Source organism: Capra hircus, chromosome 4, assembly GCF_001704415.2.
Source record: "Capra hircus breed San Clemente chromosome 4, ASM170441v1, whole genome shotgun sequence".
NCBI classification, from domain to species: domain Eukaryota; kingdom Metazoa; phylum Chordata; class Mammalia; order Artiodactyla; family Bovidae; genus Capra; species Capra hircus.
The window spans coordinates 1648234-1664909 of record NC_030811.1 but is presented as its reverse complement, the minus strand read 5'-3'; the positions used below and the strand labels follow the sequence as shown (position 1 = coordinate 1664909).

Here is a 16676-nt window from a genome sequence, read left to right as displayed (position 1 = left end):
CCTGGTGGGCTACAGTCCATGGGGTCACAAATGAGTCAGAAATGACTGAGCAAATAAAGGACAGTAACACACACGAAAGGATTCCTTCTGGCTCTGCAGCTGCCCACTGATGTCTCGCCACCACAGGGACAGGCTGGTGTGAGTGAGTGACGCAGATGAAGCACAGAGAGGCACAGATGTCTGCGTGACGGCTGGCATGCTTCATCCCATCACTCCACAGCAACCCTGTAAAAAACAGACTCTTCTCACCCCACCCTGTAACAGCCACCAAACTAAGGTCTGGCAAAGGAAAGTTATCTGCCTTCAAAGCCTGTGCTCTTAGCCAGTCTGGGCTGATGGGGACCAAACTATGGATTGGACTTAGTCCTTGACCTCAAACAGCTTATATTCTATGTTCAGGACAGACATAAAAAAAAATTATAGAACTGAAATCAAAGTCATAAATGAAGCTAAAATAAAATGTTACAGAAGTTCGCAGGAAGAAAGATTCCCAGCTTCTATTTGGGAAGAAAAGTCTTCACAAATGTTTTTGATGGTGGTAGCATATTACCTGGTAGCTTCATTTACCAAAAGGAGAAAAGGCATTCCAATCGGAGCAGAATACCCAGGTGGGGAGGTGCAAAGTACACTCAGCAACAGAAGGGCTCGACTCGCGTTCCTCGTGCAGAACAAGCGGTGGCCGGAGTCCCAGCTCCGAGAAGAGCCTCTGGGTTCAAGCCCCGCCCCGGCCTCTCAGATCTGTGATCTTCTACAAGTTAATTGATCTCCCTAACTGCAGACAATTCAAGCATAAAGTAAGAACACCATCACCAAACTTATGGGCTTATCATCAGGATTAAATGAAGTTATGAAAAATGACATTAAATTAAGTACTCAGTGCACACATACAGCAAATACTTAATTACTAAATAAATAACCATTATTATGAGATGTTAGGAATAAGAAGTCTGAAGATGTTATTAATAACTGACAAGGTTGGGAGAAAATAAGCTTGGGGAGGGGAGATAAATAAGTAGTTTGATTCTTTATCTGTTGGGTTTTCAACTCCATGGGGTATTCAATTATAGCATATAAAATATACTGTAGTTTATATGCATTATCTTTTTCTCACTAGAAATAGACATTTAGAAGTGAGGTGGAAGCAGCAGAATGCTCAGGAAAACAGAGCAGAGCACCATTAGCCCAAGGACAGAACTTGAAACATTTGCCTATTTTAGGAGGCAGAAAGTAGAAACGGAGAGAGAGATCAAAAAAATAAAACAAAACATCCAGAGAATTAGGAAGAAACTAAATGAATACCATGTCATAAAACCTCTTTAAGAGGAAAGCAAATTTCAAGATTTAACAGCATATGTATTATATTTGAGTGTGTGCACATTTACATAGCAGGTAAAAAAAAAATCCGTTATTTTAAAAAATATGAAGATTGCCATTGAAAAAAAAACGTTCAAAATTAAGCAAACATTTCCTAAAAGAATATCTACTATGATATTCTCTGCTTCTTTCCCTTGATGAATCACCCTGACAGGGAAGAAAACATATAACCATGATAACTTAATAAGTACAAGCAGTGAAATGCAGACAAAGGGGAATATGGAAACGCAATTCGAGAAGCTTCACTGTCGCAGCTGAGAGAAGTGAGGCAGGGCTTGGAGCTGGCGTCAGAGCCAGGGCTCCAGGACGCTGCCAGGTGCCCGAAGCAGGTAGGAGGCAGTGGCGACGGAAAAGGGGAGAGCCCAGCATGCTCGGGCGTAGCACCCCAGCTGCGAGGCTGACCGGAACCACAGACACCGCGGAGGCCACGGCGGGAGGGGTGGCTCCAGGTAAGCTCAGGGCGGGCCGGTGTGAAAGGCCTTCTTCCATGTGCACAGCTCAGACGGGAATATGCAGGCAATGGTGAGCCACGAAAGTGGTGGGCGTGACAAACTCTCTAGGCACAGGTGAGGATCATTCCAGATTGTTAGACACTTGACACAGCAGCTGGAAGCCAAAGCGTGCGTGTGTCCAGTCACTCAGTCACATCCAACGCTTTGTGACCCCATGGACTGGAGCTCACCGGGCTCCTCTGCCCATGGGATTTTACTGACAAAATACTGGAGTCAGTTGCCATGCCCTCCTCCAGGGGACCTTCCCAACCCAGGGATCAAACCTGCGTCTCCTGTGTCTCCTGCACTGCAGGCAGATTCTCTACCGCTGGGCCACTGGGGAGGCCCAGAAGCCAGAGCAACTCAGGAACAAATCACCAAAACTACTATCAACTGAGAATTATTCTTAAATGAATATACAGTATTTCTGAGATTAAAGGGGAAGGTATAATTCAATTAATCAAGATACAATATGCAGACAAATTTTCAGGAAATAACTGCTTTGTAATTCAAAGAATATAGATAGTAAACTTTGAAACATAAAAGAGTTACTATTTGATATTAGATCAGTTCTGGTCAGTCGCTCAGTTGTGTCTGACTCTTTGTGACCCCATGAAATATAAGATAATGGACACTTAAAATACCTCTAAATATCTGTACATTTTGTCTTTAAATCTGTTAGAAGCATTCTCACCTGTGTGCCTCTACTTTGCATTTCAAGAGCAAAAACAAATTTGGTTTCCAAAGATGAGAAAGATGGAAACGAAACAGTAGCAATTGGGGCACCAATATATAAAAGTATTCTCTGTTTCTGAACGCTAGTTTAGAGCCTGAGGGATGCTCAGGTGTGGGCGTGTTCATTTAACGGACAAGACGCTTCACGACAACATACTCACTGCTGGCTTCACCAACAGCTGCCCCATGACAGTGAACATGCGGGAGAGGCCGACCGGAGTGCACACTGCGGAACAGAGAGAGCTTCCTTCAGAGTCAGGGGAGGCCGCGGGCCTGAGGCGAGCGGCTCGAGGGCCGCTGCCGCGCCGAGGCGCGCGTCGCGAGGCGGGGTTTTCTCCGTGCCTGTCCGGGCTCCTCAGTATCACCGCTAGAGAAGCTCTGGGGGCTGGCACGCGGAGGGTGGGCACTCTTGCACTTAAGGGAGACTTGTGAAGACCAAGGAGGGGCAGGAGATGCCAGAGTCCAGCTCCCTTCAAAGAAGTCAAAGAAAACCAGCCAGAAACAGGCTGCATTTCAAGCGTCAGAGCTGACTAGCTGAGAGCGGCGCCCATAAGCCGACGCCGTTTTACCTGCGCTCATCTGCTTTGAACGCTGCTGGGACGCGACGTGACGCTTTACGTGCAACGAAACAGAGTGTGAAGGAAAAGAAGACCACAAATGCATCACACAGAATTTTACAGTTACCGCTCAAAGACAGAGGGCAGTGCTGGGGCCGGGGCGGGGGCAGCAGGGAGAGCTGGGGAGCGGGTCTGATTGTCTCCCTCCCGTTCTCTCTCCAACTCCCTGCAAGAGGCTTTCTTTAGAGAAAACCAAAGGTATCTTATTGGTTCAAGGTTTCAGTGTATCAAAATTTATCTTGAACATACAAAAAAAGTTAAGAGCCAACTTAAAAAAAAAAAAAAAATCTCCAAGCTGTTAAAAGAATCTCATCAGGAAACTTGCCCATAATTTTCCAGAACACAGAACAACTCTGCTTTAACATCAATATTATGTCAGAAAAATACTTACAAAGAAGTAACAAGCATCCCATCAATGATATACAGGAATATAAATAAGGTAGGTAGAACTCCCAGAGATCTGTTAAAAAATGTAAATATTTTAGTACACCTGAAATACTGTGCATTCAGACATAGGCTGACTGTAGATTAATGCACAGCAAACATCGTAACTGCCCATTTCAGTCCACTAAGCCATGTAATTTCTCAACTGTACAATAAAAAGATCTAAAACAGAAGAGCAGGAAATAACTCTTTTGCAAAACCTGTTTAGAGGGAGAAAATAAGCCTCCACGGAATTTTAAGAACAGAAACCAATTAACCAAAGGGGGGAAAAAAAAGTCTGAAAAGCTGCTTGCTCATTCTATATACAAGAAACACAAAAACATTCATTTCTTTCCTTAAACATGTCAAAAGACTTCTTAATTCTGTAAATTAACACTATGGATTAACTATACAAGGATTATTGCATAATAATATACAAAGAATTATTAAAGTGTTTTAAAAAGTGAACGTGAAATTCTATTCCAAACCATGGTCTCCCTCAGAGAAACTGGTGCACACAAGTCAATCCGCACCGTATAAAGATTCCATGCTGGCAGCGTCATTGTCAATGAGTGCTGAGGCTACCCACACGATCCCGAGAATAAGCAAGGCCAGGAGGATGAGCATGACCAGAGTTTCTAAAATTCGGGCTCGGATTCCCTGAAAAATACAATAAAGATTTAGTTTTTTTATTTTAACACATGAACAATTGGGCTTCTGTCTATGTGAAAACAAAAACTCTTTGGAAGGGGAGGAAATTTATACTTCTCAGCAAGACAAAACACACTAACTGCTTACTGTTTGTAATGTTCAGACTGACTTTCTTTTGAAAATTATGTAAAACACCATTAATCTTTGAAGAAAGTACCCAAAAAATTCTTTAAAAAAACATTTTGCAGAGCCATTTTAAACAATTAATTACTTTCCTAACAGTTTCCACCGGCGAGAGTAGATTAACGAATTTTTATTTGTGATTCTAATCAAGGGATTATAAGGCTAATTAAGGCACACTGCCCAGCAGTTCTGTGAACACCCAACTTGGTGAGAGCACAGAGCGCCATCTACTGGAGAAGGCAGGAATCCCGCCGGCTCCCCACAGCCTCCAGCGCCCTCTAGCGGCCGGATGAAGGCCTCTTCACGGTGACCCGGCCTCAGAAACCATGGGGACAGATGGTATCAATATTTATATCAATTAAACATCACTCCTTTGTCCACATTAGATTGAATTTCTCACTAAATCCACCAGGATGGAATATAGTAAAGAATCACTGTGTGCAATTTTAAATGTATAAAACAAATTCCGACCTCAGGGCCAAACAAGAGGCCAACTCAAATTTGAAATCTAGGGGACTGGGCAAAAAAGAAACCTTTCTCATATTCTTAGGAAGCCACCAGATGACCGGGTCTGCACTTAAATGCAGATATTCATATTGTTCTTTCATACTGTAACATAACAAAATTGTAAGTATATCCATGCTTCTCAAATCACATAATATTTCCTTTCATATTAAAAAGTCTAAAGATATGAGCTATATACATAAAATCTAAATATGGACTTATTTCCATTTTGCTCTAAATGTTACTTTCTAATTTCTGATTTACAGAAACAGGTTGCTCCGCAAATTCAGTAAGAAAGGAAATGTCCTAAAGCCACGGCCAAGCGTTCACAGCCTGAAGTGATGACTCAGACTTACCTTACCACAGGATGGCCCCTCGTAGGTGAGAACATTTCTGGTAAAGAATCCGCCTGCAATGCGGGAGACCTGGGTTCAGTCTCCGGGTTGGGAAGATTCTCTGATGAAGGGAAAGGCTACCCACTCCAGTAGTCTGGCCTGGAGAATTCCATGGACTGTATAGTCCACGGGGTTGCAAAGAGTCGGACATGACTGAGTGACTTTCACTTCACTTCACTTCTTCAAAGTTAAGAGTCAGTGCCCCTTACGTGCTCAAGGCAAGGGAGGCTGGGGAACCAGAGTGATGGCAACCTGCATCTGGCTTAACACATTAGCTCTCACAGTAGCTATGACTCAAGTGAGAGGAAACAAGAACAGTCACAAAACAAACTACTAAAAGACATACTTCCACTTTGCTGAAGAACTCTCTGAACCCACACTTCACAACCTTCAAACCACTGAGGATACCAAAACACGACCACTACCTTTTAGCACTGATTTCTTTCTCCCCCTCTTCCTCTAAGCAAGAATTTTTTAATTACACCTTAAATATGATCTGAAAGTCTATAAATAAAACAGATTAAAAGAGTAGGCTCTGGAGTGTATGTATTACAATCTCAGCTTCATCTCTTCCTGCCTCTGAAGTGAAGTGAAGTTGCTCAGTTGTGTCCGACTCTCTGCGACCCCAGGGACTCTAGCCAACCGGGCTCCTCTGTCTATGGGATTCTCCAGGCAAGAATACTGGAGTGGGTTGCCATTTCCTACTCCAGGGGAACTTTCTGACCCAGGGATCGAACCCGGGTCTCCCACATTGTAGGCAGACGCTTTACCGTCTGAGCCACAAGGGAAGCCGCTGCAGCCCACATCCTGCCAGCCTCCAACTAGCCCACAGGAGCACCTGAGCTCACAGAACACGTCACACGTGTCTGAAGCGTCATCATACATGAGCTAAAGAGCAGTGTTACTCAGAACTATGAGACTTGATGTCCAAAAACAGGGCATTTTACTACAATAATATGTTACAATTATACCCAGCAATTACAATAATGTAACAGTACGTTACAGTGAGTGCTATAATGATAATAAATTTGGGGAACCAGTCACCAGTAAGACTTACAGACTTCTGACATTTTGGTAAGAACTGGTGGTGATTTAGTCGCTCAGTCGTGTCTAACTCTCGCGACCCCATGGACTGCAGCCCACCAGGCTCCTCTGCCCATGGGATTTCCCAGCCAAGAACACTGGGGTGGGCGCCATTCCCTTCTCTAGGAGACCTTCCCGACCCAGGGATCCAACCAGAGTCTCCTGAACCTCCTGCACCTGGCAGGTGGGTCCTTACAGCAGCTGAGCCACTGGGGAAGCCCATGGTAAGAACTGCTTCTTAGCAACTCAATCTGCTCTCATCACATCTGTTCCTCTGTGTTGGAGGCGATGCTCCATGGTTCTCTCCCACGTCTGAGCATCTCACCAGCAGAGGTGGGCAGTTCTCATTCTGCACCATCTTTTCAAGGATAGCTGCAGAGCGGACAGCCTGGGAAGACACAGACACCGTCTCTGCAGCAGAGGCACGTCTGCCTCCTTTACAGCGTCAAAGAAGAGGTCGCCCCACAGAGCAGAAGCCACACAGGTGTGCTGCAGCATCCCCTTGGCGCAGGGCTCTGCGGCTGCGACACAAGCCCTCTGCGGGAACAGCTCCCACGGGGCCGCGTCGCCCCTGTGGGGCCCGGGGCCTGGGGAGCTAGCAGGAAGAGCGGGCTGCTACACTTGCAGGCTGAGGCATGAAGGCCCCTGCGTCAGACCAGGAGTCTGGGTCTGCAGCCAGTGTCTGTGAAGCTGGCCAACGAACCTATCGCCTTGGAGGTACCGTAATGTCTCAGATCCCGGCAGTTTCAGACAGCTTTGGGCAGCTTTCTGGGAGGAACAGACAAGGGCCCACACGTTTGGGTTCAGGGCCAGGATCGAGCCATGAACCCTCTCACCCAGGCCTCAGACAGGCAGAAGTAAGGGCCCCTCACCCTGGCCCACCAGCTGGCACACAAGGGGGCTGACCCCTGGCCCGTACAGCTCCTTCTCCCCTGAGCGGAGCAGGAAGGGGTCTTCTCATGACCCAAGAGCAAGCCCTGCCAGGCCGGCTGACAGGAACGTCCTGCACATACCACGGCTACAGGGAACTACTTTTCTGCACGCCTGGCGCCCTGTCATATTTTTCCAACATTTTTAGAGTGGACATGTATGACTTAAGATGCAGGAGAACAGACTAACGTTCTCTTTAATTTTCAATATTTTCTTAAAATAATAAATGTCCAAGAGTCTGGAACCCAAAAGAATAACTTTTTTAAAATATCCAAGTTTGGTTTATGAGACAGACAGTAGAACAGGCTTGTTAAGAGCCCCAACCCGAGTAGCAGACCGCTGAGCCCAACTCCTGTTTCCATGCCTGGCCCGCTGTGTGACCTCGGCCAAGCGCCTGAAGCCCGCTGTGCCTCAGCTTCCTGCCTGCAGCATGAGTTTGCTACAGACGCCCCTGCCTCCCGGGTGGCTACCAGGCCCACAGGCGTGGACGTGTGCGGCGTGCGGAGCGCAGCCTGGTGTCATGCCTCACACTGCTGCCTCTGCGTCTGGAGTCTCCAAGGCTTGGGACTCACCTATCACTCGTGCTTCTCGATCAGCACGCTCCTCTTTTCCTGTCTACCACGTACAACCTAGAAGAAACCAGACCGACTTCCTCGCTATGTGAACACCCAGCTCAGCAGAGCTTCTGAGCACATCCCCAGCCACCGAAGGACCCGAGGAGCTCACACCAAGCCCTGTCTCCATTCTGTGGCTGCCCAGGCATCTAACCGGACCCCTCATCTCTCGGGCCCGGGGCAGCTGCCCCCTCAGTCCAGGACCTCCTCGTCTCCTGCGATCTCTCCACCCTCTAGCCTAGCTCTGGGTCTTCCTCCTCATCCTCCCCCCTCCTCTGAGCCTCCCAAGCCCTCCAACCAATCTTGCTTTCACTGGTCTAAACCCCACAGTAAACTAGCACCTTTTAGTGATAATTCAGTATCAGTAATGTTCTAGTATTCCTGGCTTTAACTTCCACCAGACCAGTTTAATTCCACCTGGAAGCTACAGGGTTGTTCAAGAAATTTACAGAATCAAGAGAAATTTTTGACGCTACCCTTCACAGTGGGACTCCAATGTCATCCGGCAATCCTCATGGTGATCTGTAGCTACTAATTCCCTCAGACACATGCAAACGTCTTCTTGGCCTTGGTCCTAGCCTCACGCCCTGTGTCCTTCCGTGACAGCTGACCTTACTGACCCTTAGGGAGAGCCAGCTGGCGACCTGCACGGCCCTCAGCTCCCCACTCCTTGGCCTTCGCTGCTGTCTCCATCCCTACGTCTTCCATTCTGTAAAGGGAAGTATCTCAGACCCTTTTCTCTGATGGCCCAGTCTTCAGTGTTCAGCCTTTCACAAGCGGTATCAGGGCTTCTCAAACACTGACATGCGCAGATTTACTGAGGGGCTTGTCAATCTCTGCGTACCAGCCCCTGTGGCTCCTCGGCCCATACTTGTGAAGGTGCTCCCCCAGACAGACTGCTCCCTTCTCTCCTGGAGGATCTTGCCTCCTCACGTGGCCAACAAACCTCAAGTTTATACCTTTAGTCCAAATCACACCACAGAGGCCAAGGTCCATAATCTTAACCACCACCTCACCTTAGATACCTCACAGCAACTTTCAACTGAACCCGAAAATCAAACTCATCACTTTATCCCCTAACCCTGCTCCTACTCAGTGTCACATGCCTCAATAAACGGCACCGCTATCCACTTTGTTGTTTTTGCCAGACACTCTGGAAACATCTGTATCACCTCCTTCCTGTTGCACCCTACCCCACCCCTCCCCCCCCCACACACACACACTTGATTCTTCCGTGTCACTTCCTTCCTGCTGTACCCCACCCCTCCCCAACACACACACACACACACACACACACACTCACTCACTCACATATACTCGATTCTCCCGTGTCACTTCCTTCCTCCTGCACCCCACCCCACCCCACCCCACCCCACCACACACACACACTCGATTCTCCCGCGTCACTTCCTTCCTGCTGCACCCCACCCCACCCCACCCCACCACACGACACACACACACTCAATTCTTCCATATCACTTCCTTCCTGCTGCACCCCACCCCACCCCAACACACACACTCACACACTCGATTCTCCCGTGCCACTTCCTTCCTCCTGCACCCCACCCCACCCCACCACACCACACACACACACTCAATTCTTCCATATCACTTCCTTCCTGCTGCACCCCACCCCACCCCAACACACACACTCACACACTCGATTCTCCCGTGCCACTTCCTTCCTCCTGCACCCCACCCCACCCCACCACACCACACACACACACTCAATTCTTCCATATCACTTCCTTCCTGCTGCACCCCACCCCACCCCAACACACACACTCACACACTCGATTCTCCCGTGCCACTTCCTTCCTCCTGCACCCCACCCCACCCCACCACACCACACACACACACTCAATTCTTCCATATCACTTCCTTCCTGCTGCACCCCACCCCACCCCAACACACACACTCACACACTCGATTCTCCCGTGCCACTTCCTTCCTGCTGCACCCCACCCCACCCCACCACACCACACACACACACTCAATTCTTCCATATCACTTCCTTCCTGCTGCACCCCACCCCACCCCAACACACACACTCACACACTCGATTCTCCCGTGCCACTTCCTTCCTGCTGCACCCCACCCCACCCCAACACACACACTCACACACTCGATTCTCCCGTGCCACTTCCTTCCTGCTGCACCCCACCCCACCCCACCCCACCCCACCCCACCCCACCCCACGACACACACACACTCGATTCTCCCGTGCCACTTCCTTCCTGCTGCACCCCACCCCACCCCACCCCACCCCACCCCACCCCACCCCACCCCACCACACACACACACACACACACACACTCGACTCTCCCGTGCCACTTCCTTCCTGCTGCACCCCACCCCACCCCACCACACCACACACTCGACTCTCCCGTGCCACTTCCTTCCTGCTGCACCCCACCCCACCCCACCCCACGACACACACACACTCGATTCTCCCGTGTCACTTCCTTCCTGCTGCACCCCACCCCACCCCACCCCACGACACACACACACTCAATTCTTCCATATCACTTCCTTCCTGCTGCACCCCACCCCACCCCACCCCACCCCACCACACCACACACACACACTCGACTCTCCCGTGCCACTTCCTTCCTGCTGCACCCCACCCCACCCCACCCCACCCCACCACACGACACTCACACACTCGATTCTCCCGTGCCACTTCCTTCCTGCTGCACCCCACCCCACCCCACCACACACACTCACACACTCGACTCTCCCGTGCCACTTCCTTCCTGCTGCACCCCACCCCACCCCACCACACCACACACACACACTCGATTCTCCCGTGCCACTTCCTTCCTGCTGCACCGCACCCCACCCCACCCCACGACACTCACACACTCGACTCTCCCGTGCCACTTCCTTCCTGCTGCACCCCACCCCTCCCCACACTCACACACACACCTGGACGCCGGGCCAGTCCAGCACCAACCCCTTTCGGCCCCTCCGTGTAATCACAGCTCAGACCCACCCACCTCTTGCCACTGCCGCAGCGTCTGTCTGGATGGCACCCAGCCTCCTAGCTACACCCACACTCCTCTCTCTCCCTGACCTGCCGCCTATCTCGCGTGGGAGTGTGTGCCATCTCAGAATGCAAGTCTGATCACTCCGTGCGCACGCACAGCTTGCTAGCCTGGGAAACAGATGCATTGCCGTGACAACAGACAGCAAGGCCCGAGCCTCCTCAGCGCCACTCTCCACCTGAGGGCCTGCGCAGGCACGTCCCTGAAGCTGGGCCTCACTCCTCCTTCTGCTGTTTAAAGAGTGTGCAAGATAACTAGCGATACACACGACCCGTTCATGGCTAGCCAGCACGGCACAGCACTGCCCGACAGCTCTCTCTGTGGTCGCGGAGGTGCGCTGCTCCACGCCAGCCACCGCGTGTGCACAGAGCCCCAGAACAGCAGAATGCAGCTCTGGGGACTGGAGAGCTGGTGTTTAACTTTAGTGACGTTTCGTTACCTTAGAGTCATATAGCCGCACACGGCTACTGGTTACCACACAGGTCAGAGAGACTGCTGGCAGCCTGCTTCTGACAGAATCTCATGTTTAGCGCACTCTGTACTCTCAAGTACTTTCTGGCCATTTTCCTAAATTAAACCTTGATATAAAATTCTCTGGACAAATCTCTCTGAGATTAACAACTATATGTGAAAGTTCTTCTTAAATGAAACAAGCTGTATCATTCCAAGAGGATGCTTTTTCTATTATAACTTTATTAATAAAATCAAGAAGAAACGTCTGACATGCACACTCACACGCTTAAGCAGCCAAATAAGAAACATCTAACCAGACACACCTCTGCATTCAAAGCACATGCACTCTTCAAAAATTCACTTCAAACTGATCACCAGTTCTTCTGAAAGCAACAACGCATAAAAAGGAATTTTTCTCATTCTCAGTTATTAATCTAAGTTTTTTAAAAAGAGTGAATCAAGAATTTCAGAAAAGGCTGCCACAGAGCAAGTCACTGCAATTACAGAGTATGGGTATACTTGCTTATGAAACACTGAAGATGACGGACGTCATCAGAAATAACTGTCACAATGACCCGCTCCACTGTGAGGCGAGGATGCCTGTTTTCCTTTTGTTAATTCTATTCCCTTTTCATGATTAAATGGGACAAAATCAGCCCAATATGAAATCAATTAAGTATCACATTTATGAGCTTTAGCAAAACCAACAGAAAAGCATAACAAATCTGTTCATTAAATGCAATGTGGCAGATTTTCCACCTTCAACAAAATCAGAAGAGAGAGAAAAAGGGTGAAGAGACTATAAATAATCAGACTTCATTTGTTCATTTAGCATCGACTGGCTCATGTCTCAAAAATACACAACTGTGATCATTGCCTTTCTTTAGAACACTAAAATACTGCAAAGCCTAAAGAGTACAGGCTTTGTGGCATGTAGTGTGGAGTTTTTTAAACTTTTGTGTGTGGCTCTGTTTACAAAGAAATGAAAAGCATTGTGAGAGCTTTTATCACTACCATTAATCACCAGCAAGACAGCATATAAGCAAAAAACTAGGCCTACTGCTCATCTTTCCATTAGGAGTCAGAATCAGGGGCTCGGACGCCCCCAGGGGAAGGTCCCTATCAACTTCATTCTTGCATAAGCTGAGCTAAAAGACGTGCCAGATGTCAGCATAAGGGACTGAAGCATCCTGCAATCGACAAAGTGGCAGACACTGTCAGAGCGGGAGCAGGCTCCCACTGTTCATCCTAGACAGTGAGAAACGTCTCCAAAACATGAGATCACAGGACTACTCACCATCAACAGTAACACTTGCTCACAGAATTCTGAATGTTGTACCATGCCATACAGTACTAGGATTTCATGAACTTTATAACATCTTTATAAACACTTGTCTAACCCAGCCCCCAAAAACATAAACCTTAGTTACCTTCATAAAACACCATCCCTTCTATTGAAATCATAGTATAATAAGCACTCAGTGTATTAGTAAAAAAAAATAAAACTTCAAAACAAACTACTTTCTTTCTGCCAAGGAAACATTGTTTTTAAGAAAAGTAAGCTATATACTTAATTACTTTAGTTTCATACCAGTTTTATTCTGGAAATTACAATCAGCTCAACATTTAGCAGTTCAAATTAGAGTAAACAGGCTAGTAAAGACTGAACACCCAATTTTGGTGCTGGCCAACTGCACCTTAAATGCTCTGCACTGAGCAGCAGTGAAGTGGGAACCGCGATGCGTTTGCAAAGGCTCTGCCAGTGAGCTGGCATGTCTCTATGGTGATGAGCATTTAGACAAGACTCCGCATGGACATCTTGACCTCGTGGAAGGTATGTAAACACCACTTCATATACTATGTCTCCACCCAACAGAAACGCCTGGGAAAATTTCTACATTCACAGAACATTTAAAACAAATATCAAGCCATTGTTTCCATTTAACAAAAAGGGTCTCTTAGTAACATTAAGATAAGGTTTGCTCAGCATGACATCAAGACAGCACCAAGCATACACGCAGTCGTCTGGGTAAGATCGATAGAAGTACTAATAAAGAACAGAAAATAAAGGCAGGTATTAATTATTTTCAACCATGAAAAAACTACAAACAAGCATCCCTAGAGAGTCAAATATTTCCCCCTTTGCTCCCAAAGTAATCATTAAAAGGAGAGACAAAAAGAGTTTTGGTCCCAAGTCAAAGAAAATAGCTTTATGGAAAGCACTGTTAAAACTCTAGAATGAAATGCTTTTTAATGTTAGTATTTTCTGCAGTTTATTATATATATACATATTTATTTAATATAGTCATACAGTAGGAAAATTGAAAATGCTAAGACTCAAGGTATTGAGACTTGACAAAAAGGAAGCATTTTAGGGTAAGTTAAAATAATAACACCAACACTGCCAGTTCATTGAACTAAGTTGTTCACTAGATTTAAATTAATGGGCAGAAATTCTCGGGATTTTAAACAAACAAAATCCTCCAGATTGCAAGTAAAATAAATAGATACAGTGAATTTCCAACATGTAAATGAAAGAACTGAATTGTAAAAAGACTGCAGGGACTTTCCATCAAAATGTTTAAATATAACTCTAAATTGGGGAAAAAAACATTTCTCAGTACACTTGATCACATCAAAATAAACTAACGGTTGGCCAGTAACGATCGTTTCTAATACTAACTCTGTTCTAATAATTCTTTAGTAAAACTTGACGGAAAAGGAAAGAAGGGAACTTTTTGCAAAGCTCCTACTACGTAGTTGCTTTACATGTAATCACTGAATATTCAAAATCAAGGCAAATTTATTATAAATGAGAAAGCTCACACCCAAAAAACAAAATAATCAGCCTATGGTCACTCTGGTCAAGGCCTGTCAGAACTCTTTAATTCAGGTCTGTCAGCTTTTGAAGCCTGTGCTTTCTACCCTCAACAGAAGACAGAAATAAGACCTAAAAGACAAACTGACATGGAAAGATAAGATAGGGGGAGAAGGCTTAAAACACACTAACAGTTTTAGGCAATCTATAATTTTAGTAAAGAAACTAAAGCAAAATACACAAAAGCTTCTTTTACCAGAATACCAATTTTTCAATTCCATTTCATGCTGAGCAAATGCTCAGTCCTTTAACAGAACATTGTAGCCATTACCTCACTAGTCCTTTCATAAAACACCCAGGCACAAGTTTCAATACAAACAAACTGAAAGAAGGATCATTAGGTTTACCATTGTATCACATTAGTACAGTAAAATGTATAAGATGCTAACGGACACACTATAATATGAAAGCAACTCCACGTGATAATTCAGGTAACAGTGTCCTATGGCTTTTGTGGCAGGAAGGGTACTTACACAAAAAGCACCAGGAATTCCCAGAAAGCACAGAAAGCTACCCTCAGGGCACTGAACTAGGACTTACAAACTAGAGAGAAGTCAAGGCCTGGCTTCGAAGCTTCAAAGGACAGGCTGGCTCTCTTAATGCCGGTGATGACTAAGTTGAAGGCAGTGCTCACTGAGCATCTGAAAGTCCTAGGCCCTTGAGAATGACGCTAAACCTCTCTGCCCGTGCTCTGTGAATGGACAAAGCCTGGGTGACGGCACCCCTGTCGGCAACATGCTTTACTGAGCGTTTTAAGCCACTGCTGAGACCTACTGCTCAGATCAAAGTGAAAGTGAAGTCAGTCAGTCGTGTCCAGCTCTTTGCAATCCCGTGGACTGTAGCCTACCAGGCTCCTCCGTCCATGGGATTCTTCAGGCAAGAATACTAGAGTGGGTTGCCACTTCCTTCTCCAGGGGATCTTCCCGACCCACGGATCGAACCTGGGTCTCCCACATTGCAGGCAGACGCTTTACCCTCTGAGCCACCAGGGAGGATTCCTTTAAAGAATCACTGCTCATTGACAACGTGCCTGGTCACCTAAGGGCTCCAGGTGAGACGTACAAAGAGATTCCAGCTGTTTTCACGCCTGCGAACATGACGTCCATCCTGCAGCCCACAGGTCAAGGAGTAATTGTGACTTTCAACCCTTGTTATTTAAGAAATACACTCTGTAAAGCTTTGGCTGCCATAGACAATGACTCCTCTGATGATCTGGGCAAAGCTATTTGAAAATCCTCTGGAAAGGACTCACCATTCTAAATGCCATTAAGAACATTGGGAAGAGGTCAAAAGACCAATATTAACAGGAGACTGGGAGAGGCTGGTTCTGACCTTCACGGATGGCTCTGAGGGGCTCAAGGCTTTAGTGGAGGAAGCAAGGGCAGATGCAGTGGAGACAGCAACAGAACCAGCACTAGCAGTGGGGTAAGGGTGTGACTGAAGTAGCGCGGCCTCATGATTAACTTTCACAGAAAAGCACTGCCTCTTAGGCACGAGCAGAGAAAATGGTTTCTTGAGATGGAATCCCTTCCTGGTAAAGACACTGTGAAGACTGCTGAGATGACAGCAAGCGATTCAGAGAGTCACACAAACTTAGGTAAGGAGGCAGCAGCAAGGTCTGCGAGGCCTGAGTCCAGTTCTAGAATCAGCTCTACGGGTCAAATGGCATCGAACAGCATTCATGCTGCAGAGAAAGGAAGAGTCACTTAAGGTGGCAACCATGGCCAACTTATTTTAAGAAACTGCCACAGCCACCCTCCTTCGGCAACGTCCCCCTGATCAGCAGCCAGCATCAAGGCAAGACCCTCCAGCAGCAAAGATACTGACTCACTAAAGACTCAGACGATGACTAGCATCTTTTTAGCAATGAGGTGTTTTTAAATTAAACTACGTACACTCAGACACAATGCTATTGCGCATGTAATAGGCTGCAGTATGGTGTAACCATAGCTTTCACATGTGCTGGGAAGCCAGAAGCTCATGTGACTCACTTTCCTGCAACAGTTATTCTCTTGTGGTGGTCTGGAAACAAATCCACAGTATCTCCAGGGCTGTCAATCTGCACATGGTGTAGGTATGTCTATTAAATGCCTTCGGATATCCACCCAACCTAAAGGAGCATCACCACAACCACTGTGCGCCTGTGCAGCCCTCTGCCATACACACCTGCAGCGCCAACCTGGTAACCCCACCTGAGCTGCTGTGCTCGTCACTTACTTTCTTTGGAAAGGCAGAGAAACCGGAGATCACAGTGCCACAACATCCACTGGATCACAGGAAAAGCAAGAGAATCCTAGC

The 16676-nt window shown here is 47.1% G+C and overlaps 1 protein-coding gene across 3 annotated transcripts in view; it reads right to left on the bottom strand.

Annotated features, from left to right (window-relative positions):
- LMBR1 (limb development membrane protein 1) overlaps nucleotides 1–16676 on the bottom strand; it is a 135937-nt gene that overhangs the window by 55587 nt on the left and 63674 nt on the right. For all 3 annotated transcript variants that reach the window (XM_018046643.1, XM_018046644.1, XM_013963627.2), the window contains exons 6-8: nucleotides 4174–4300; nucleotides 3609–3677; nucleotides 2762–2826 (exon numbers count right to left, since the gene is read on the bottom strand). In XM_018046643.1, the coding sequence (XP_017902132.1) occupies nucleotides 2762–2826; nucleotides 3609–3677; nucleotides 4174–4300 (261 nt within the window). The remainder of the gene's footprint in view (nucleotides 1–2761; nucleotides 2827–3608; nucleotides 3678–4173; nucleotides 4301–16676) is intronic.